General features: G+C 43.0%; 1 protein-coding gene across 1 annotated transcript in view; it reads right to left on the minus strand.

The window, feature by feature from the left end:
• The window catches only part of COL1A2 (collagen type I alpha 2 chain), a 28707-nt gene extending 11808 nt beyond the window's left edge, over positions 1-16899 (minus strand). Inside the window, exons 1-32 of the mRNA XM_069959413.1 lie at positions 16695-16899; positions 15208-15214; positions 12818-12853; positions 11422-11514; positions 11282-11335; positions 11129-11173; positions 9039-9092; positions 8895-8948; positions 8740-8793; positions 8375-8428; positions 7837-7890; positions 7077-7121; positions 6853-6906; positions 5819-5863; positions 5387-5440; positions 5203-5301; positions 5070-5114; positions 4743-4841; positions 4591-4644; positions 4353-4460; positions 3511-3564; positions 3324-3422; positions 3183-3236; positions 2743-2841; positions 2602-2655; positions 2296-2349; positions 2138-2191; positions 1992-2045; positions 1302-1346; positions 1090-1188; positions 419-526; positions 251-304 (exon numbers count right to left, since the gene is read on the minus strand). Coding sequence (XP_069815514.1) covers positions 251-304; positions 419-526; positions 1090-1188; positions 1302-1346; positions 1992-2045; positions 2138-2191; positions 2296-2349; positions 2602-2655; positions 2743-2841; positions 3183-3236; positions 3324-3422; positions 3511-3564; positions 4353-4460; positions 4591-4644; positions 4743-4841; positions 5070-5114; positions 5203-5301; positions 5387-5440; positions 5819-5863; positions 6853-6906; positions 7077-7121; positions 7837-7890; positions 8375-8428; positions 8740-8793; positions 8895-8948; positions 9039-9092; positions 11129-11173; positions 11282-11335; positions 11422-11514; positions 12818-12853; positions 15208-15214; positions 16695-16768 — 2010 coding nt within the window. The 5' untranslated portion in view covers positions 16769-16899. The remainder of the gene's footprint in view (positions 1-250; positions 305-418; positions 527-1089; positions 1189-1301; positions 1347-1991; positions 2046-2137; positions 2192-2295; positions 2350-2601; positions 2656-2742; positions 2842-3182; positions 3237-3323; positions 3423-3510; positions 3565-4352; positions 4461-4590; positions 4645-4742; positions 4842-5069; positions 5115-5202; positions 5302-5386; positions 5441-5818; positions 5864-6852; positions 6907-7076; positions 7122-7836; positions 7891-8374; positions 8429-8739; positions 8794-8894; positions 8949-9038; positions 9093-11128; positions 11174-11281; positions 11336-11421; positions 11515-12817; positions 12854-15207; positions 15215-16694) is intronic.
• Between the last annotated feature and the right edge of the window lie 8352 nt (positions 16900-25251).

The following is a 25251-nucleotide window of genomic DNA, read 5'->3' on the forward strand; positions in this document are numbered from 1 at the left end:
ATATGACAGAATGTATATATGCACATTATATATAATGAGGTGCATAGGATAGCTGATGGGCTGTATATGATAGATGATCGAGTGTATATGATACATGATGTGTTGCATATGACAGGAGCATGATGGGATGCATATGGCATATGATATTATAGAGTGGTGTAAGCTGGGAAATGTTCCATACTAGTTCAGAGCTGTATATAGAGTTGGGAAGGTGTACATTTTATAAAGCATAGTGGGGGGATATACTTACACGAGCACCATCTCTTCCGGGGTTACCATAATCTCCAGAATTGCCAGCATCACCCTGTGGATTAAAAAGATCAAAAATATTGAAGGATATTCCCCAGTCATGGCCATAACTGGGTGCTGTGTAACAAGCTGGGCCTCATTCATATGGCAATAATGTAGAACAAGTCACCTTCTCTCCCTTGGGTCCTGGGATTCCAGCTGTTCCTCTCTCTCCTGGGATTCCAGCAGGGCCTTGGGGTCCAAGAGTTCCAGCCAGACCAGCAGCACCAGGTTCTCCCTAAAGTCACAGAAATCTCATTACCAATGGGGAATACATGGTATCATCAATGAAAAAGGGCAAAACCAATGCTATGTCTAGTGTAGGGCCTAAGGGCGTGGAGCACAGCACAGGCCCCGCCCATTGGTGTTCTGTACATCCCCTTTAAAACTTGCACTAGGCACATCACCATACACATCTATGGATCATGAGCCCGGCAACAACTATTATAACTTGTTCCTAACCCCAATAACGTTATTGTAACTTCAACTTCCCCATTAAGGTTTTGCCCTTGAATAATTAACCCTTGTTGTGTTACCTCCATCTCTATGATCATATGGCCACCAATGGGCATTAGATCTGTCCCCTATGATTATACTACTTTACTAACACCTATCTTCATGGCCATGCGACTACGACTTGCAGGGTTCTCTTCCCATATCGCTATTGATCCTTGTGAACTGCGTAATTCTCTGGATTTACAGATACTTGTCTATGACTTTGAATGGCTTACATTGTATTACATTTCCCCCCAAAAAGTTGCAGCTGACCCATTTTTGTTAAAAAAAAATAAAAAAAATTACTTTGTTTCCATCAGTTCCGGGGGCACCAGTTGGTCCACGGGGTCCGATAGGTCCATGGGGACCAGCTGCACCGCTCTCGCCAGGGGCACCACGCTCACCCTGAAAAGCAGAATTTTTTTTATGAATATTAATTTTTAAACATTTGATCCAATGTGGATGGTATATATACCGATACAGGGTGGGTATATAGCTGAATTTAATGTAATACTTACTCTTGCACCAGCAACACCAGCAGGGCCAAAGTCACCAGGGGCACCCTAGAAGCATACATGAAGAAATATTATTAGATATGGTATCAAAGGTCCTGCAAGAAACAATGGGGCACTAAACTAGAGCGTGAAACTTTCCAAGGGACTGTAAGCTACAATATATATAGCACTGGCCATAGAGGAAACTACTACACAGACTGGACAACTGTTCTGAGGTCACTTGGTGGCCAGCATGGTGGTTCAGTGGTTGGCACTTGGGTCTCGGGTGTGGACACCATCTATATCAGGGATGAGGAACCTTTGCCCTTCTAGCTCTTGTAAAACTACAATTCCCATCATGCCTGGACAGACAAAGCTTTAGCTTTGGCTGTCCAGGCTTGATAGGAACTGTAATTTTGCAACAGCTGGAGGGCCGAAGCTTCCCCATCCCTGATCTACATGGAGTATGTATGTACTACTCATGTTCCCATGGGTTTTCCCCCATACTGATAGGTAATAAACTTCCTATGAAATCTAACCTAGCGTGTACAAGTCTTGGACAGGAAACTTAGATTGTGAGCCCCATTGTGGATGGGGACAATTTTGATGGGGATATCTTGCTGCCATATAAGCAAGGGAAACGAATAATAATATCTAAATTTAACAAGAAAGATGAGCTAGATGTTACCAAACCCAAATCAATTGGCTACTTACTCTTTCACCGGGTTTGCCAACTTCTCCTGGAGGACCACCGGGACCTGGAAGACCCTTTTAAAACACAACACATAATGGTTAATATCCAGGTTCTAGGCCTCTAGGCTTCTTTATATTGGACTTTACCAAAAGTGAACAATTCTTACCTGGAAACCTGGGGCACCAGCGGGACCTTGTTCACCCTTTTCTCCTTGAGAACCCTACAGATCAAAAACAAGAAATTTGCCTCATCTTAGAATCCTAGGCAGAAAGAAGTTTTGTATTATGAAGAATTTCTGGGTGAATAATATAAGTATTAACTTACAGTAAGACCAGCAGGACCTTGAGCACCGTTGTTTCCATCAGGGCCTGGGGCTCCCTAAAAAAACAATACATTTTTTTAATTAAAGCAAAAAAGCTCAAACAAACTTGAATTCTAGACTTGTTCCTCAATAAGAACCTAGGACTCCGTATAGAGTCCATGAGAGGAAACTAGCAAGTGGTTCTTCTGTTGCCGGCAAATTATTTAGAATTGAGAATTGAAGTCTACACTATCCGTAAAACCACCAGCCTCTAGTTCCATGTATGTCTACATAAGATTTATCACTTTAGTATTTAACAATGTACTTACTCTGTTTCCAGCAGGTCCTTGGTTTCCCTTGTCTCCATTCTTTCCGGGCTCACCCTGAATGGAGAAGACAGCATGTCAGGTATGGTTCTACCATCTTCATTGACTCTTATGCTAAAGATTGTATTTTCATGTAATACTTACATTTGGACCTTTGGGTCCAGGGAATCCAATGCTACCAGGTTCACCTCTGGGTCCAGATGGACCAGCAGCTCCGGGACGACCCTCAATACCTTGAAGACCCTTCAATATAAGACAAATAGAGCTCAACGTAGAATAATCAATGGTAAATCTTTCTGATGATGATCTGTATCACAGGATGCTACAATGTCTTCATCTCAACTGTGGTTACCCAACTATGATGAACCAAGCATCAGTATAAACCCTACAAAGTGGTCTACATAACAAGACTATGCCCCACCTAATCCTTAGTGTGTTTCTTCTTTCCCCCTGTGTCTCTCACCAAATATCCAGGACTGATAGATATGTTGATAAGGGCCAAATTACCTGCTAGAACGTAAGGTCTCTAATCGTCAATGGCTAACCAATATCTGGCAGTATATAGGTGCATTTAATAAACTTACAGCAAGACCTTCTTTGCCTTGAGGACCAGTGCTTCCACTGAATCCAGGAAGACCCTACAACAAGAATAATTGTTATTAGAACATTTCCAATATCCTAAGAACAGGCGTAAGGATTATTGATGTGTACAAAGATTAACTTACTCTTGCTCCAAGATGACCGGGCTCTCCGGGGCGCCCAGCATCTCCATTGGGACCTCTTGCTCCAGGAGGACCAGAAGCACCACGGTTACCAGCTGGGCCCTAAATACAATAAATTTATATATTACACAGGTTTTTTAAGGGTAAAATTATTAAGTATTAATATAAAACTGAAGCGGAATTAACTTACAATGCCGCCAGCTCTACCATCAGGGCCAGGCAGACCACGGGTTCCAGGAACACCCTAAAAGATAGCCAAGGCACAAGTTAGAAATTGATGATACAATTATATAAATGCCTTAATAGGGAGACAGTAACACCATATAGATGATATATATGTATATATATATGTCTAATAACAAAAAGTCCAATGGGTTGGCTGATCAATGCTTTGCTATTGATAACAGATTTGTGCATTATGTGTGTGTAAAGATGAATATGTATCACATAATGAAATACGTCATCAACGTATCGTTGACCAATCTCATAGTAAATATTTAAATGGGTCAGATAACCTATAATGTTATCAACATATTTGTGATTTATATGTTTAACTTAACTTACTCAATGTAATCACGAGACGTATATGGATTTATAAGGATTAGCAAATAAAAAATGTCGTCTATGTATCGATGACCATTCGCATAGTTAATATTTAAATGACCTAAAAGGTTTCATTACAAATATATTTGTGTATTTTATGTTTAAGGATTCATATGGAATGTAATCTGGAGAAGTATAAGGATATATATGTATCGCACAATGAAAAATATCATTTATGTTTTGTTGACCAATGTCCTAGTAAATCTATAAATGGGCCAGAGGACCTATAAGGTTTTATATCGAACATATTTGTGTATTATATGTTAACTATACATATCATATGTAATCTGAAGGAGTATATAGATGCATATGTATTGTAGAATGGAAAATGTCATCAGTGTATCATACCCAACCTATGACAAGTCTAGATGTCACATCTGGAACTCCACTATTTTGTCAATGTAATAAGGTCAGTAATAAAATACTTACTCTAATTCCAGCGTTTCCAGCAGGGCCAGAAGATCCAGCCTCTCCATTGGGTCCTCTCTTTCCTTCCTCACCTGGTGGACCAGCGGGGCCAGCATTTCCAGCAATACCCTGCATTGGAAGACACATTGTGATCAGCATGAAGAACTAGCTATAGATGGAATTATTCAGAAGTTAATCTGATTGGGAAAATAATTGTTATGATGGATGAAAAAGGCCAAATTCGATTTTTGATACTTACAGGTTCACCCTTGGCTCCAGTATCTCCTTTAGAACCAGCAACACCGGGATCTCCCTGTAATAAACATATTATCATGAGTATATGTGATAGAAGTATAGATGGAATCTTACTATTGAACCATATGGCACTATATACATAATTGCGTAACTTACCACAAGACCTCTGGGTCCAGCGGGTCCAGCAGGTCCAGGAGGTCCATTAATACCACGGCCTCCAGGCAGACCAGGAGCACCAGCTACACCAGGAAGACCCTAAAGAGAAATAAGAATGGCTATAATAATGCATAGTGTCATCTACCCACATTTCCATCCTCATCCCAACTATGTATCCGCCATTTTGTCCACTAACATATAAGTCAGCACTGGCTTGTTACAAGTAAGGAGAAAATCTAGAAGCTCCACGATATAATACTAGACATAGACCAGAGACAGTCCTGAACGACCCCTTTAACAGATAAGCCAAATCTATACAGTACTTACAGCGGCACCCTTTGCTCCATTGACACCATTGTTACCGGGGTTGCCCTAGGGAAATAAAAATAAAAAGGGGTTAACCATGTTGTGATCGTTAATACATGATATCTTCAATTGTCAAAGTCCAACTAATACTTACATGTGGTCCAGCAGGGCCGACAGCACCAGGGGGTCCGGGCTCACCTCTTCCTCCGGCAGCACCAGCTGGGCCAGTGTTACCTGAAGGTCCTATTTCACCCTGTTAAAAAATGGCCAACCATTATAAAGCGGCACCCAATAAAGACCTTCCCCAGTCATATCATATCATGACTTGACCAACTTACCTTAGCACCGGGGGCACCAGGGAGACCAGGGGAGCCAGCTGAACCAATAGGGCCCTAAAATACAGAAAAATTAAAAATTTATTTAAAAAATTAAATTAAAGAATAATCTACCAATGACAAGTGTTTTACAGAGTATTCACTATTTCCATTGTCTTGTTAAGAATGCTAATTGTAACCCTAGTTAGTTCCTATGAGAGTTTTTTCTTCTTACAAATTTTTTTATTCAATTTCTTCTAGTATGTCGGCCCACTAACACTCCGAAAATGGGGTAAGAGAAGATAAGGATAACAGGTGTACCATCTGGCTTGTTCCTTACGGTTGTCTCCTATTGCTATTCCTACATGGCACTACACCATAGCCTCTAATAAGTAATATTACATGACCCCGCTTCTACTATTTAGAATCAGGAGAATATTAAATGCCTATACTTACAGCAGGTCCGACTGGGCCAGCGCTACCGTCACTTCCGCGGGCACCCTGGTGAAAGAAGACACAAGTTAAACACAAGTAAAGCAATGAACTGTATGTATCTAAGTTTAAGCCATGACCAGTTCCTTTACGAGTACTGAATGTTGGGGTGTAATGGGAAGGACAAATGTTTTTGTTTTTTTTACTGCCCTCTCTGATCTACATATGTTATTGATAGTAACCAATATTTATTGGTGGCCAATGGTGTGGCGCATGCTACATTTGTATGGTTCCCAATATAAAACAGATACCAGAGCCAACCAACCACTATGTTCCGTATGTAATACTTATAATTGCTCTACTGTGTGGAGTCCTTTGGGTCTAATCAGACACAAGGGCCTAGATCTGACCCACCAGAAATATCTATCTTCCTTATTTCTCTGGACCGCCGAATATGTGGAATCCGAAAACCCCAGTAAGCACAGTAAGCATGCGTCAAATAGTCAACAGATATGTCTCTCTATTCATGAACACTCAGCAAGGCAGAGTAGTCATGAGTTCGGAATAGAGAAGGGATGAGCCACTGCCAGACACCATGGGTGGATTATCTTGCAAAGAACTGAAAAAATGGGGAGTTAAAAGTCAACATATCTGATCCTTCTATCCCCCAACATCATCTGTGGGTCTTGGCCGCCATACACATTATGTGGTTGGCTGGTCCTGCCAAATTGTTGGCCAACGCAAGACTATTGTGTATGGCCAACTATACGTGGCGTGTGTGGCCCAATATTTACCACACATATAGGAAAATTAGCTTATGTTGTTATGATCAGTGGGGGAGGCCCTCCTGAAGGGGGAACTCCCAACGATTACAAGTTTAATAGCTATCTGATCAATATGGGAGAGGGTAAGGTAAGGGTCGGAGAGTGAACACTCCTGCAGTCCCATAGGCCAACATGGGGGCCACCATAATTTCTAATTGACAATATTTCTTGCAATATCAATACGTATTAAGGTAATTTCAGTCATCGATGGGGATGTTATCATCAGCTACTTACAGCGGGGCCTGGGGATCCAATGCGACCTCTCTCACCGGGGAGACCACGAGCACCCTGTATGAGAACACAGAGAAAACATATTAGGATTTTTATTCATTTATCATATTAACATGAATTTCCATTAAGATAATATTTCTACCAATAATTTTAATTCGAATTGATATATAATAATTGAAATGAAGTATAAACAAAAAAAATGAATAATAATTTAGTTGAATACTTACAGCTTGACCTGCAGATCCATGTTCACCATTGGCACCAGTCTCACCCTATAGATAAAATATAAACATAAAATGATTAGGTGCTACTGAAGAGACTTTAGTGTAGTCGTAGTCAGCAAAAAATCTCGTAACATCACTTCCTGCCTTTTTGGAGATATATAGTCAATGGCATGGAGTTACATCTGACCCATAAAGCAGACTAAAAGGAGTTGTACAGGTTGAGAAAAATATCCTTTTTTATCCACACAACTCACCACACTTAGGTTAAGTCGGCTATTGAAATGGCTGTAACCGAGTTGCAATACCACAGACAACCTGTGGATGGGTATGGCATTGTTTTTTTAGAATTATGCAGCCAATACTGTACAAGCCCTTTAAGGAATAAATTAGGTATACAGATCCCAAACCTCGTACAATGTGTAAGAGTTGAGCCTAACTAGACCAGCTAGGGTATGATCACGGCCACCATATTGGTTTGTATAATATGAATCTATTGGTTCTGGACTTGTCTACTAAATCTTTACTGAAATTAATCCTTACTTTGTAGTTATTTTATCCTTTTTTAATCTTTTTACTATTGTTACTACATGTGTTGTCATAGCTCTGTGTATGGTCCCATTCTAAAAAAAAAATGTTGTTGCTTTGGGGGGGGGGGGGGGGTCAAATATTTGACTATTCTTCTACGACTACACCTAAATCCTGAAGTGTGGGTGGGTAAAGCCTTTAAAAGTAGGTGTTCAGTGTTGATGATGAGAGTCGATACCTTGACACCAGGGGCACCGGGAGCTCCCTTCTGTCCATCGCTGCCAGCATGACCCTGAAATAAAACAATAATAGGTCAATTACTTTGTTTATTGAGCCAAAAAATTTCACTGATTGAGTGATCATTCGATTGTGTCTTGGTGTGCCAAGCAGGGCCGGATCATATGGAGGGTAAATGGGGCAATGGGCCCATCTGGGCCTCATTCACCACTGAGTTTGTCCATGACCCAGCCACTCTTTGGGTCAAGGGTACCATGGTACCAACACCAGCACCATATCTCCACAAATCACAGGACACAAATACCATATACTACTATGTACAGCATGACAAGTGAGATTGAAAACATAATCAAAATGATAGAGGTTATTAAGTTTTCTTTTCTACAAAAAGTGGAGTGGCCAGTACACAATGTCAATTGTTTACAGGCCTCCAGCATCATGGATCTTGCACAGCACCAGTCTACGTATAGGTTAGAATACAATGGAGGTGAAATACCTTGTGTACGTTCACCTATATTACCTATATGTCCTATACTTACTCTAATGCCTTTGAATCCGGGGAGACCAGGAGTTCCGGGGAAGCCACGAGCACCCTAAAAGATCATAAAAGTTAAACATTAGTGGATGAGGGTCTCGAAAATAGTTTTCATGGTCTACAAATATAAGACCATGATGCCTTGGAGGAAGGGGATGGTTGGAACTAACAGGAATAACTTCATGGGGAAGGGTGGCCACCATCATGTCACTAACCAGGGGTGATAACCCAACTGGTTCCATTCATAGGGTACAATATGAACCTTCTTAGGGACGATATCATGCTTTATAGTTGGATATGTGGTGGGGAAGTTTATTTTACTTTCATTATAGTTGTTTAAGCCATAGGTATAAATAAGGAGAACCATACCTGAGGTCCAACTGGGCCTCTCTCACCAGGTCTTCCAGCTTTGCCGGGATGACCCTAAAAATGACAAGGAACATAGGGCTTTGGTTAAGACATCATACAAGTAGTAGTGTTGATACGATAACATGGCGTCTTGTAGCTTTGGCCTCTATACTTACATCTTCACCTTGTTTTCCAGCGGGGCCAGCGGGACCTCTTGAACCTAGGGGACCCTGAAAATACATAAAGTTGTGTCTTTAATGAGAATGTTCTTCTTTAACTTGAAGATGTTAAGTATTTTTATTTGTTGTGGAGGAACTTACAGTCTGACCGGGTTCACCGGGCTCTCCTGGAAGTCCTTGGAAACCTTGAGAACCCTACAGAGAAACAGATGATATCATAGTTATAAAAGGACATCTTTTCCCTACTCCGATCCTACATTATATGAAGCCAAGTATATATAGTTCCTTATACAGGAGCTGTATCACCCCCATCTCATAGACTCCCATAGACATCATTCCGTTAGCCATAGTTATAGTTTGATCCTAGAGTTTCATTCCCTTACCCCAGTACCACAGGATCCTTATCCGAGAAATGACGTAACTTTCTCCAAGAACTTTATTGCTCTCCTTCATTCCCCACATCCTGATCCCTGTATTCCCCTAATCCCAATGACACATGATCCTCATCCATAAGATTTATCATCTTTCCGTCTCTTCTTCCCTCATTTATCCAGGTTCTCCATTATTCTTGTGAAAGAGCTTTATTGCATTGTTTTTTGAACAGTTTGTGACCGTCACCCTTACCCCAGAGCTTTATTACCCCTCTGCAACAGCTGCATTAAGTTACTCCAGAGCTTTATTACCAAACAGCTAGATCCACCCCAAGAGCTTTATTAGACTTCTCCTGCATCACTGTTACTATAGAGCTTTATTACCCTTATACAAAAGCTACATCACCCCCACCACAGAGCTTTATTACCCCTATCCAACAGCTAGATCACCCCCACCACAGAGCTTTATTACCCCTATCCAACAGCTAGATCACCCCTACCACAGAGCTTTATTACCCTCTATCCAACAGCTAGATCACCCCTACCACAGAGCTTTATTACCCTCTATCCAACAGCTAGATCACCCCTACCACAGAGCTTTATTACCCCTATCCAACAGCTACATCCCCCTTACCACAGAGCTTTATTACCCCCTATCCAACAGCTAGATCACCCTTACCACAGAGCTTTATTACTCCCATCCAACAGCTAGATTACCCCTACCACAGAGCTTTATTACCCCTACCTAACAGTTAGATCACCCCTACCACAGAGCTTTATTACCCCATCCAACAGTTAGATCAAGCCTACCACAGAGCTTTATTACCCCCATCCAACAGCTAGATCACCCCCACCACAGAGCTTTATTACCCCCATCCAACAGCTAGATCACCCCCACCACAGAGCTTTATTACCCCTATTCAACAGCTAGATCACCCCTACCACAGAGCTTTATTACCCCTACCCAACAGCTAGATCACCCCTACCACAGAGCTTTATTACCCTCTATCCAACAGCTAGATCACCCCTACCACAGAGCTTTATTACCCCCAATCCAACAGCTAGATCACCCTTACCACAGCGCTTTATTACCCTACTCCTATCCAACAACTAGATCACCCCTACAACAGCGCTTTATTACCCCCGATCCAACAACTAGATCACCCTTCCCACAGGGCTTTATTACTCCCATCCAACAGCTAGATCACCCCTACCACAGAGCTTTATTACCCCCATCCAACAGCTACATCACCCCCACCACAGAGCTTTATTACCCTCTATCCAACAGCTAGATCACCCCTACCACAGAGCTTTATTACCCCCGATCCAACAGCTAGATCACCCCTACCACAGAGCTTTATTACCCCTCTCATGTTTCCCCCATACCTTAGAACATGACACCCCCTTAGCCAATTCTTCTACCTGGGCTACCACCCCTGTATGAATTCCCCCAGAACGGGGAACTGAGGTTACAGGGGTGTGAGGAACCTAATGGCCATATTGGTACATCACCAGTAGCCCATATCCCAGTCACCGATAAGGTACTACCCTTCATCTAAGAGGCCAGAACCTTTTCCAAAACTTGCTTTACCCTCAACATAGAGCTTTTTTCTCTACATCCTGGAGCATCTCCCCAGAGCTACATGACTCCCTGACCTGACAACTACATCACTCCCTGACCTCGCAGGTGTAGCTTCCATTATTCTGTATACACCCAATCCCATATGCATAACTACGAGAATTTATTTCCGAGCTTTATCGCCTCTTATTCTTTTTATTTCCCATCTGCTCCTGATCTTACAGACACATCGTGATTATATAAGGGGCCCATTATGGTCCATTAGTGGGTGATATACTTACAGGGGGTCCAGGGGGTCCTGGGGGGCCTCTTGGTCCCATGATACCCTAAAGAGAATGAAAATGCCTTCATTGTTACAAAGCTTTAGTAATATCACATCCGACTTTTCTTCTGTGTTTTCCATGATATTGGCCAAACAATAGTTGGTTCCTCACCTGAGGTCCGGGGTCACCGCCTGCTTTGGATGGGTCATATTGAGCTGCAAAATTCTAGAAGAAAACAAAAAAATTTTAATAAGGAAAACAAATATTCCATCTTACCATGATAGTCATATAATAAAATGCTGATGTCTTACTCCGCCAAGTCCAGGGGGTCCGGGAGGGCCTGGGGGTCCGGGTAAGCCTGGGAGTCCATCATCGCCGTCTCTTCCTGGTTTTCCTGGAAGTCCCTATAAGACAGATATCATGGATTAAAAACATGGAAAAGATGATGGGGTAAGTAAGTAGCCCATAGGGGTGCTGTTCAAGGCCTCCAGTAGAGGTTTACTATTGAGGTAACATACAACCATGGGCCCAGCAAGTTGAGCTGGCCATCATTTGACCGAGTTCTTTAACACAATGGGTCAGCTGCTGATCTGAGATTTGTAATGGGTCTAATAGCTTGTGTGGGAGTAAAAAACTTTTTCGTTAACCGTCCCCAACGTGGAAAACGCATGACATTCCTAAGGGATGCCAACATGGTCTTCAGGCCTGAATAGAAGTTGGGGAGAAACCTTTAGAGGAGTTTGCAGTCTACATATACTGGGCCGAACCATAGAACCTGGAGGCCAAATTTGCCATGAAGTGTATTACATAAAGTGTATGCACTTTGTATGCTGGGGGCAATGACCCTTAGTATCAAAGTCAATTCAACTGGTAACATAATAGAGAGATAAAATCATCAATATATCCATCACTTATAGATACATATATGGAAGATCTATCTCACTGATGTGTAACCATTGACCCTCCAACTGTTCAGAAACTACAACTCCCAGCATGTAGAGCATACTAGTACAGGTAACTGGTATTATAATATATAGAGAAAATACATCATCAATATACCCATCCCTATAGATACATACATATATAGAAAGTGTATCTCACTGATGTGCAACCACTAACTCTCCAGCTGTTCAGAAACTACAAGTCCCAGCATGTAATATAATAATAATAATAATAATAATAATAATAATATATATATATATATATATATATATATATATTACATCGTCAATATACCCATCCTTATAGATACATATATGGAAGGTCCATCCCACTGATGTGCAACTAACTCTCCAGCTGTTCAGAAACTACAAGTCTCAGCATGTGATATAATAATAATAATAATTATATATATATATATATATATATATATATATATATATATATATATATATTACATCGTCAATATACCCATCCTTATAGATACAGACCAGCTGTTTAAAAACTACAACACACAGCCCATAGATCATACCAGGATGTAGTACTACACAGAAATCATGATTTATTCCATTATATTTATGTTTAATAGTTAAAAAAAACTGCAAAGAAATGAAAAAAAAATAAAATAAAAAAACAACAAAAAGTAAAAATAAATAAACCCTAAAGTTGTAAATTGAGTTTTTCAATAAAAATAAAAAATTCTGAATAATATTTTTTTATTTCTATAAGTAGAATGTTAAGAATGGTGGAGTGGGTTTTGCTCCTTACCTGCTCTCCTCTTGGGCCTCTATCTCCTCTTGGGCCCTGCAGATAAGAACAGGCGGGAACACGTCATCATGTTGAGTAATCACAAGTGTCTGCAGTTGCAGCCAAGACCATAAGATGCTGCGCGCTGTGCTCTCCACAGTGCCAGCCGTAGCCTTATCTTAGCCATTAGGCTGCATTCACACACACATACTGCTGCAGTTTTTCATGCAGTTTTCCCAACAAAGCTAGAAACGGATGGAGCAGGAATTATGATTGCTTCCTTCCTTTATACCTCCCATTCCTATATATATCATTCCTTCTATTATTTTTTCAATTTCCTTTCAATCCATTTCTGGTTGTGCCTCAAAAAACAGCATCAAAAACTGCATGTGTGACTTGAGCCTTAGATGGTTAAGCATTGCTGCCCCTCCTGAACCGGATCCGACCTCCACCATCAAAGCCATTGCCATAGCATATAAGTATATACATGATGATGTGTAACCCAGCAGCAGTTACAGATGTAGCAGAGCTGAATGTGTCAGACACAGCAGAGCTGAGTTTGTAGTCGGTTTAGTTCATTGTCATTTATCACAATGTGTAGCTGATACAACAAACTCTGCAATATAAGCTCTTCAACAATACAATTGTTTTATCCACACCCTAATGTAACACTCAGCTCCAGTGCATAGACAAATACAGCTCTGCTACATCATGTATATAATTCACATTGTCACCAGAATGTCAGTCAAAGCAAAGCACCTACATCTAATAAAATAGCCCCCCCCGGCCATATTCTATTACCAAGCGCTGCCCTGACCTGCCCACACCTGTCACCTCAGGCACCAGCATTCCACAAGGCTCCCACCATGGACCGCAAACAAGCTCAACCTAAACTATGGATGTATAGCAGAGCTGTATTTGTCATTCACTTTGCATTCTGCTATAATTTCGTGATAGGTTTAACCTGAAGTGTAGTAGATTTAGCTGCAGTCCCATGCATTATGGGAAGATAATGCATAAGGTCTACCTGCAGTCCTATGTAAAATCTACTATCACAGTACGTTTTGGCAAATGACACACTCAGCTCTGCTACATCTTTATCTATTGATACAATGGTGGAAGAGAAGTGTTCTTACCCCTTGTACCTAGAAGGAAGAAACAAAAAAAGAAACAAAAAAAATCAAAAATCTGAAAAAAAATATATGCAACCCCCATCAATACATTCCAGCGCAGCCCACAGATGGTTCCTCTTAGTTTTACGACTTTTCCTTAATACAGATCACCTGTTCCCATGGCGACTAAGAACAGGATACAAGCAATGAAGCAAATGGATTTCCAATATGAGGAATCTGGAAACTGGCAAATCACTCAAATAGGGGGGGAAAAAATTCCAAAAAGTTGTAACTTTGTATCAGCACCTGAGCTCGTCCACAGTAAAGGTGCAAAATCCAATAAATCCACTGAAGAGATATACAGCTCCAGTCCCAGATTCTCCATCAGAGTTACAGGGACTGTGCCATGTTGCCCCCTATATGAGTGAAGCCCACCGAGAAAGCCAACCCACACCAGAGATCTGGGTGGGCTCATTCAAGCCATCATGTTGGCCCTCCATGAAGTACCCAACACCCGGCCGGCAGACGGCCCTCCCATTGGTCTAATCTAAGCAAACATACAAGTGCATGGGAACGGAAATAGGGAAAGTCGAATTTACTGACCTGATCTGTGAGGAAGGAACATAAAGAGAAGCGGGAAAAAAAGGAGAAAAATACAGAATTAAAATCCAAATAAAATGGTGTTATTACTTGAATATATTCACAAAGTGGTCACATGTTACATGGAAGAGGAGAGGGGAGGGTAAGAGGAGCGGTCACAGGCTATGAAATAATAATAATAATAATAATAATATAAAATATATTTTGTCAAATTGTGAAATTGTCATAAAAGAGCAATAATAGTGTAATAAAAACATAAGAAAATATAAAATAAAAATAATTATATAGTAATAAAATAGTATTAATAAAACAATAAAAAATGATATATATATAAAAAATAATAATAATACTTATAAAATAGGACTAAAAAAAAGGGTCCAAAAACAATATGGGAAATGCAATAAGATGAGATATAAAATTGTAAATAATAATAATAATAGTAAGAATAATTAATCGATAAATATAATAAAAGTTTTGCTAATGAAAATAATTATTAATGATGATGATGATAATAATAATAAGTTATAATAGTTATTATTATTAATATTATTATTACAAAATAATATAAAAAAAAATAATTCCACCCATGTATTATAATATACACTAATTGTGTTTATTAGTATAGACTGTAACGACAAGAGATGATAATAATAATAATAATAATAATAATAATAATAATAATAGTACTGGACTGCCAACCTGGCGTCTTAAAGCTGTAGGAGAACTACAAGGCCCAGCATGCTTTGCCACGTTAACTGCTGGCAGAAGATTTTGGCATGGGAGCTTCCAACTCAGCAGCAGAGTCCTGGCCTTATCAGGGGTGTAGCTATAACATATGTCTGTGGGTGGGCAGAGGGTTGCTCTGGTACCAGGTGCCAACGTGCCCGAATAATTTTGCCAATAGATATAGTACTAGGGCAAAAATCTCTCCCCCTAGTGGAGGAAAGCCTGGCCACAGCTCTGGGTCTAGTCACTTACTAGAGGTCTTTCTGCAGCTTTTATGCTTTCAGAACAGATACATATCCAGCCATTGTGTAATGGCTGGATGGCCTTTTCTTGTGTTTTTCAACCTGTTGCAAAACTACAACTCCCAGCATGCCCTTCCCGCCACAGGCCATTAGAGCATGCTGGGAGTTGTTGTTTTGGGGAGCCACAGGTTGGGGAATCCTGATGGATAAATTAAACTCCTTGCATCTTAGGACAGACCATACAGATGTAGCAGAGCTTGGTGTATATTTATAGTTCTCTGCCATCAACTGTTACATGTTTAGAAGCAAATATATGTAAAACTATACCAAAAAGTGCAATAAGGTGTGCCACATGACAAACTAAACTCTGCTACACCTCAACAGGTCCTCTATTTGCTAGCTTAAAAATACTGAGGTGTGTAATATTGTATAGTGGACACTAGATGGCGCAGGTATTCACAAGTCTATGCATTCCTAAGGGGACCAGTCTGTACTTGGTGATGCCTGGAGGCAACTGGGAAAAGTCAAAGATCATGTGGATTAACTCTTCATCTGCCTAGTGCTATTTTAGCAATAAAGTCTGTAACCTACAGGTCATGTGGAAGTAAATATTCCAGATATATCTATATTATAGCACAAGTATTATATAGCTGCGATGCCCATTGTGCACTATGGCACATAACAAAATGTCTTTTAGAGTAATGTGCACATTTTCCTGAATAAATATGGCATTTTCTATTCATTATGATAATTCTGTTAATATAATGTCAGCCCCAGTATCAGCCTATAGGAACGGCAGGGATTTAAGAAATCAGCGTTGCATTAAACGCTTTGGCCACTAGATGGCGCAGACGCACAGTCTTTCACCTGCAGACAATACAATCCAACGCCCTTGACTTCCAGATGTGCCAAGTACCAAAAAACTTTTGTCTTTTCCATCTCTATCTCCTACACAAAGAACATGAAGCCAGGCTGCAGCTCAGTATACTTTATTTCTCCTTTCAGATAGCTGTGATATAACCCCAGACATGAGAGTCCCTTTAAGCCCATTCTTGGCTCCTTGCCTTGTGATCTGCAGACATGAAGCATCTGCTGCAGTGCATGGAGCCAGATACAAGCTACTAAGAGAAAGAAGCTACAAACTTGTAAGTATCCCCCCAACCCCATCAGCCAAACCCGATCCCTGGAGGACTGGAGGAGAAGAGAAGATGAAGGCACTTACTTTGACATGTTACTAGGTAGGCAGTCACTGCAAGCAGCAACAAAGTCCGTATATCCACAAAGCTGAGCATGGCTAATGGCTAGTCATGCAGACTCCTTGTGAGAAGGTGGTGCTGCTTAGATCCTGTGGGTTGCTGACATGCAGTGTGGTTGAGTTACTCCAAACTTAGCAGAAACCTGCTGCCTTGATGCTAAGACAATGCCGCCTGGTCCTCCCCATATATACGGCAGGAGGTTCCCAGTGCTCGGAGTCATCAGCAGCCGGCGGACCAATGGGGAGCGAGCTCAGCTGCTGCATCTCCTGCCTTCCCCAACCACTTTTGGCAACAAAGGAGAGGTGGTGATGAAGGCAAAAGCTCTTGTTAAATTACTTCCATTCTTTTGAGGACGTGGACAGTCGGGAAAAAAAGTTTTAGAAAACTTTTTTTTAACTTTTTTTTTTTAAAACTTGGAAATTGCAGGTTGTGTCTTCTTCAGCGACAGATGGAAAGTCGTCGCCTACTGATCGCAGCTAAGGAGCCCATGGCGGTTACCTGGGTCAGGTGGCGTCAGGTGGACGCTGCTTATCTGGTCACCTAGGGATCCAAACCAAAAAGTTATGGGTCGTGTTCTTATCTGGTCACCTACAAGGGGGCAGGCTTTGTCTTCTCTATCACTTAGAGGGGCTCTGGGGGCATCAGATAGAGGGTGCTTATCAGGTCACTATAAGGGTATAAGCACAAGGTGGGTGCTCTTAGTTGGTCACACCATTACAAGGGTCTTTATAGGATCACTACTAGGGTGCAGGCATTGTCTTCCCTTTCACCATCAGAAAGAGGATCCTGATCTGGTCACTTACTGATCTCACTTGAAGGATCTTTATGGGATCACTACGAGGGTGTTAGTACAAAGTAGATAGTCCTTAGCCGGTCATGTACCTCACTACAAAGGTCTTTGAGAGTCACTAGAAGGGTTTAGTTTGGGTTCCTGTTGGGCTCTTTATCTGGTCACCTACTGATTATTAGAAGGGTTTATTGGGATCACTGTAAGTATGCAGGTAAAAGGTAGATAGTCCCTAACTGGTCATCTACGGATCACTACAAAGGTCCTGAGGGTCACTACAAGGGTTCAGGTTGTGTCTTCACGACTAAAGTGGGTTCCTGTTGGGCTCTTTATCTGGTCACGTACTGATTATTAGAAGGGTTTTATGTGATCACTTTAAGGATACAGTCTATGTTTTCTCCACCTCTAAAGATGGAATAAAGTAGTGGGTGCTTATCTGGTCACCTACTGGACACTAGAAGGGTCGTCTCCATTCTCCTTATCTGGCCACAACAATGGTCCCTACAAGGACAAGCTTCTGTCCTCACCATTAAGTGATTGTTGGGATCATTAGGTAGAAGGTCGATATCTGGTCACTTACTGATCGCTATAAGGACAGGCTGATCTCTGATCCTTGGTGGCAGAAGGTTGAAGGTCTTTATCTGACCACCTGTATATATATCCGGTCCCCTCTATCCTTATCCGGTCCCCTCTATCCATATCCGGTCCCCTCTATCCATATCCGGTCCCCTCTATCCTTATCCGGTCCCCTCTATCCATATCCGGTCCCCTCTATCCCTATCCGGTCCCCTGTATCCATATCCGGTCCCCTTTATACTTATCCGGTCCCCTGTATCCATATCAGGCCCCCTTTATCCTTATCCGGTCCCCTCTATCCTTATCTGGTCCCTTCTATCCATATCTGGTCCCCTCTATCCCTATCCGGTCCCCTCTATCCATATCTGGTCCCCTCTATCCTTATACGGTCCCCTCTATCCTTATCCGGTCCCCTGTATCCATATCCGGTCCCCTCTATCCTTATCCGGTCCCCTGTATCCATATCTGGTCCCCTCTATCCCTATCCGGTCGCCTGTATCCATATCCGGTCCCCTTTATACTTATCCGGTCCCCTCTATCCTTATCTGGTCCCCTCTATCCATATCTGGTCCCCTCTATCCCTATCCGGTCCCCTCTATCCTTATCTGGTCCCCTCTATATTCCTATCCGGTCCCCTCTATCCATATCCGGTCCCATCTATCCATATTTGGTCCCCTCTATCCATATCTGGTCCCCTCTATCCCTATCCGGTCCCCTCTATCCATATCCGGTCCCATCTATCCATATCCGATCCCATCTATCCATATCTGGTCCCCTCTATCCCTATCTTGTTTCCTCTATCCCTCTGGTCCCCTGTATCCATATCCGGTCCCATCTATCCATATCTGGTCCCCTCTATCCATATCCGGTCCCATCTATCCATATTTGGTCCCCTCTATCCATATCTGGTCCCCTCTATCCCTATCCGGTCCCCTCTATCCATATCCGGTCCCATCTATCCATATCCGATCCCATCTATCCATATCTGGTCCCCTCTATCCCTATCTTGTTTCCTCTATCCCTCTGGTCCCCTGTATCCATATCCTGTCCCATCTATCCATATCTGGTCCCCTCTATCCATATCCGGTCCCCTCTATCCTTATTCGGTCCCCTCTATCCATATCTGGTCCCCTCTATCCATATCTGGTCCCCTCTATCCATATCTGGTCCCCTCTATCCATATCTGGTCCCCTCTATCCTTATCCGGTCCCCTCTATCCATATCTGGTCCCCTCTATCCTTATCCGGTCCCCTCTATCCATATCTGGTCCCCTCTATCTTAATCCGGTCCCCTCTATCCATATCTGGTCCCCTCTATCTTTATCCGGTCCCCTCTATCCATATCTGGTCCCCTCTATCTTTATCCGGTCCCCTCTATCCATATCTGGTCCCCTCTATCCATATCTGGTCCCCTCTATCCATATCTGGTCCCCTCTATCTTTATCCGGTCCCCTCTATCCATATCTGGTCCCCTCTATCCATATCCGGTCCCCTCTATCCTTATCTGGTCACCTCCTATAACTACAATAGGGGTTTAGGTTGAGATGGTCCCTGGTGGGATCAGCTAGATGGTTTCTAATATTCTAAACATCTCTAATAGAACATGCTGGGCATTATAGTCCGTCACCAAGTGAAAAATGGCAAACGTTACACCGAGCGGTCAGGATTCATGGAGAAATGTAAGAACAGGCAAGAGTTAAATTCTTCTGGGTCGGTGAAGTCTCTATAATACTTATAATACTCTGGGACCAACCACAACGCCGGGAGGGAGGATGAGACTTGGCCGCTGAGGCAAATTTTTCCAGTTTGATGATGTGTTAGATTGTTTAACCATTTATTGTCCTGGGGGGGAGGTCTATAACCTATCCTGCTTCTTCCTACACAGCTGATAGGAACCAGGTGTGCTATGTCTTACAGATCCAGGTTACAGATCCCCCCTCCCGTATCCATACCCCCCTCCTGTATCCATACCCCCCCCCCTCCCGTATCCATACCCCCCTCCTGTATCCATACCCCTCCCTCCCGTATCCATACCCCCCTCCTGTATCCATACCCCCCCCCCTCCCGTATCCATACCCCCCTCCTGTATCCATACCCCCCCCTCCCGTATCCATACCCCCCTCCTGTATCCATACCCCCCCCTCCCGTATCCATACCCCCCTCCTGTATCCATACCCCCCCCCCCCGTATCCATACCCCCCTCCTGTATCCATACCCCCCCCTCCCGTATCCATACCCCCCCCCTCCCGTATCCATACCCCCCTCCCTGTATCCATTCCCCCCCCCCCCCCCCAGACCCAAATCACCCTCCCTGGAACCATAACCTGCCCGGATTCCCCCGCCCCCAGATCCATCCCCCCCCCCCTCTCCTGGATCCACCCCCCCCCCCCCCCCTGGATCTATTCCCCCCTTATCCATTCCCATCCCCCCAAGACCCAAATCCCCCTCTCTGGAACCATAACCTACCCGGATCCGCGCCCCCGAATCCATTCCGCCCCCTCGTATATATCCTCTCCTGTATCCATACGCCCCCTTGTATACATACCCCCTCTCCTGTATCCCCCCCCCTCGTATATATCCCCCCCTCCTGTATCCATACCCGCCCATCTATACCCCCTCCTCTCCGCTGGGTCAGATTCTGATACAAATTTGTGATGTTACATGGAGAATCTGAAGACGTATACACATACGATACTTACCTCCCCTGCTGCCAGAGGGTCGGCTGTTATTGGGGAACTACAAGTAGCAGCATAGACTAACATGGGTGAGATCATAAATCCCACAACGTGTCATTTGTACAGAGTCCTCCATATGAAGCTGATGGACTACAAATCCCAGCATCCTATCAGCGCCCTATTATTCCAAGTACAGAATATACAGTATGACTTGTACAGTCTTCGACTCCTATAGAAGAACTACAGATCCCACACACCCTGCAGCAGCTTCCTATGGCTTTCCCTCTGACTCTACTCATCTGTGGGACTACAAGTCTCAGCGTTATCTCTGGTTATGATTGCACTTGTAGTTCGCCACCTCTGCCGCACACTTTGAACTTGCTGCCTCTCAGGAATGTCTTTAGGGAGATGATCATTCCTTTATATGACAGGGAGGGGAGGACCGAGGAGGAGGAAGAAGGGGGGCCAATCCCAGAGATCAGGAGTCTCCCTCCAGCTAGAAGTATCACACATTCCTGTCCGGACGGGCCGGCCTGCAGCAACATGTCCCCTGCTCCCCCTGTAGCATCCCGGCCCCTAGGACGTGGCTCCTGCCTGGATCTCTAATACCTTCTCTAATCATACTCAGCACATAGACCACAAAGAAAGACATTTACTTCTATAAAAAAAAAAAAAATCTCCAGTCTTCCAGTACTTATCAGCTGCTGTATGTCCTGCAGGAAGTGGCGTATTCTTTCCAACCTGACACAGTGCTCTCTGCTGCCACCTCTGTCCATGTCAGGAACTGTCCAGAGCAGCAGCAAATCCCCATAGAATCCATGACATGGATAGTAACTAGTAAATGGGTTGATACAGTATGGCTCCATTCACACGTGACAGCAATGTTGCAGATTTTATTTGCAAATTGGTGCATGGAAATTCCGCAGCTGGTTATAGTATCATGCACAAGGATCAGATGCTACAAATGCCCCGCATGCTGCAATTTTTTTTCTCCATGGAAATTGCGGACGCTGAGGGTGCGGCCCTACATGGGGGATACGTGATGATTTTATTATACATGGAATTTCCACACAAAAAATCTGCAACCTTTACAGTACAAACAGTGCGGAGGAGATCGGGAGACGTTTCATCCATTGCTGCAGAAATCAACATGTAAAATTTCCCCCGTTAACTTCAATGGAGGAGTCATATCCCCAATAAATTGACAGTGTTGCTGATTTGGCTGTAGATTCTCAAAGGCCACAGGGGGAACCTGGAAATTTTGCCACTTGAGCAGCTGGGAGGTGGTCCGGTGGTCTGGTGAGGGGGGGGGGGGGAGGCTTTTTATTTTAAACCAGATCAGATGAGGGGAAATCAGCATCACAATCTGGAGGGATTTTGACTCCTCTTCCCCAAAGTGACACATTTTACTGCAGCAAATCATTTCTTTCCCATCTGTGAGACTGGTGAGGTGCACATTGCCTATAGATGCCATTTGTCTCATGTGCCATTCCTATTATCAGTAAAACCAGCAATGTATCTGTATAGTGTATAAATAACACCGCCATATATTGGCTATATACCACTACCATAAAACTGACTCAGTAAGAATGCTATACAGTGTCACTGAATATGCTATACAGTGCCTAATAGCAATCCCCCTTTCTTTCCTTTTTTAGCCATGCAGTATGTGGCAGTATTATATTCAGGAGCACAGTGTGTGGCAGTATTATATTAAGGAGCACAGTGTGTGGCAGTATTATATTAAGGAGCACAGTGTGTGGCAGTATTATATTCAGGAGCACAGTGTGTGGCAGTATTATATTCAGGGGCATGGTGTGTGGCAGTATTACATTTAGGACCACATTGTGTAGCAGTATTATATTCAGGAGCACAGTGTGTAGCAGTATTATATTCAGGAGCATAGTGTGTGGCAGTATTATACTCAGGAGCACAGTATGGGGCAGTATTATACTCAGGAGCATAGTGTGTGGCAGTATTATACTCAGGAGCATAGTGTGTGGCAGTATTATATTCATGAGCACAGTGTATGGCAGTATTATATTTAGGAGCACAGTGTGTGGCAGTATTATACTCAGGAGCACAGTGTGTGGCAGTATTATACTCAGGAGCATAGTGTGTGGCAGTATTATACTCAGGAGCACAGTGTGTGGCAGTATTATATTCAGAAGCATAGTGTGTGGCAGTATTATATTCAGAAGCATAGTGTGTGGCAGTATTATATTCAGGAGCATAGTGTGAGGCAGTATTATATTCAGGAGCATAGTGTTTGGCAGTATTATATTCAGGAGGACAGTGTGTGGCAGTATTATATTCAGGAGCACAGTGTGTGGCAGTATTATATTCAGAAGCATAGTGTGTGGCAGTATTATATTCAGGAGCATAGTGTGTGGCAGTATTATATTCAGAAGCATAGTGTGTGGCAGTATTATATTCAGGAGGACAGTGTGTGGCAGTATAATATTCAGAAGCATGGAGCAGTATTATTGTGGTGACCCCCGATGTGGAGGTACGGCCAGTCACTTGCCAGATGGTTAAGCGTGACGCCAGTCCTATGGTGGCTGGCCAAGATATAGCCTTGCCCGGTGGTATGTTGTTGTGACGCCAGTGCTGGTTGGGCACACAGGTATGGTGGCAGAGAGATGTCGAGAGAGTCCCAACCCAAGTAGTACTGTGCTCTGCCAAGACGTCAGAGGTAGAAATAGAAGAATACTTGAGAAGAGAGAGAATACTTGTGCCTGTGTTTGGACTCTTTGGTCTTTGCACCACCTATTGCCCACCAGTGTCAAAAGTTCCATCCTAGAGGGTGACACAAGCCCCAGACCTTGTTACCTAGGATGAGCGATATGCTAAGGGTTTCCTGCTTACACCTGCGCTGCAAGATAGAGTTCATAGCCTTCTAGCAACTTTGCTCTATCCAGATCAGTTCCTTACTTCTTTATGGATACTGTCCTGCACTGTGTTCCTCTGGTCCACGGCGTGGGTTAGGGTGATCCCTGACTTGTTCTTTCTAGTGGAAGCTTAACACTGCAAAGTGTGGAGAGAGGTTGCTTGAGATGCAACTGTGTCTAGATACATGTGCTCTTCGTCTAGACCACAACTCAGACTAGGGACCTGGCAGGAGCCAGGACCCAACTGGACCACTGTAGAGAGCGTTCTGGCTTGTGTCCTTCCTCTACAGAATCCAAAGACAAAAGACCCTACACTTCTACCCATGTGACTTCTCTCTTACAGCGCATGCAAGGTGCGCTGTGAGTGGGTGAGGAGCACGTATGTGAAAGTAAAGGGAGAGATGATAGGTAAGAAGAAGAAAGAACCCTCAACAAAAACCCTTTGAGTACTACAGCTGTGCAATAACTGAGTATACTTACTTGCAATAACGACATCTTGTGGCAAAACTCCGGTACCACTACATCACCACTTACTCTTAAAAGTACAGGCTTTTACGAAGGGTTTAACCAATAGCAACACCTGTGGTGGGACACCACGTTAATTCCATGCGGCATATTGTGTGGCAGTATTATATTCAGGAGCACAGTGTGTGGCAGTACTATATTCAGGACCATAGTGTGTGGCAGCATTATATTTAGGAGCACAGTGTGCGGCAGTGTTATAATCAGGAGCACAGTGTGCGGCAGTGTTAAGATCAGGAGCACAGTGTGTGGCAGTATTATATTCAGGGGCATAGTGTTATGCAGTATTATGTTCAGGAGCATTTTGTGTGGCAGTATTATATTTAGGGAGCGCAGTGTGTGGCAGTATCATATTCAGGAGTACAGTAAGTGGCAGTTTTATATTTAGTTTGTAGCAGTATTGCTCTCAGGGAATAGCGTGTGGCAGTATTACTGTATACTCAGGCGGAACATTGTAGTTACATTTAGGAGCATAATGTGTGGCAGTATTATATTCAGGAGGGCACAGTGTGTGGCAGTATTATATTTAGGAGCATATTATGAAGCAGTACTATTTTCAGGAGCACAGTGTATGGCAGTATTATATTCAGGCAAACAGTGTGTGGTAGTATGAATTCAACAGGACATACATCTTTGTAGAAGTCCCTTTGGCCCCAAACAGTCCTTGGTATAGGATTGGGACCCTATTACACAGGACGATTATCGTGCAAATTATCAACATATTGTTTGAAATTAATTGATACACCACAACACCCAACCAACAGGCCCACCTGTATTTTCTCACCTAAAAAAATAGACCATGCGGGGATGCTGCTCCATTAATTTACTGAACTGGGCTGTGCTGAACTGGGCTATATTTGAGAGTCCCATAGACAATCAATACAGTGGTGTGGAAAATGAGATTTTTTTTTTAAAATCAACTGGTGTCAGAAAAAATCTCCAGCCCTCCAGTACTTATCAGCTGCTGTATGTCCTGCAGGAAGTGGTGTATTCTCTCCAGTCTTCCACAGTGCTCTCTGCTGCCACCTCTGTCCATGTCAGGAACTGTCCAGAGCAGGAGAGGTTTTCT

Source organism: Dendropsophus ebraccatus, chromosome 2 (genome assembly GCF_027789765.1).
Source record: "Dendropsophus ebraccatus isolate aDenEbr1 chromosome 2, aDenEbr1.pat, whole genome shotgun sequence".
In the NCBI taxonomy this organism is placed as follows: domain Eukaryota; kingdom Metazoa; phylum Chordata; class Amphibia; order Anura; family Hylidae; genus Dendropsophus; species Dendropsophus ebraccatus.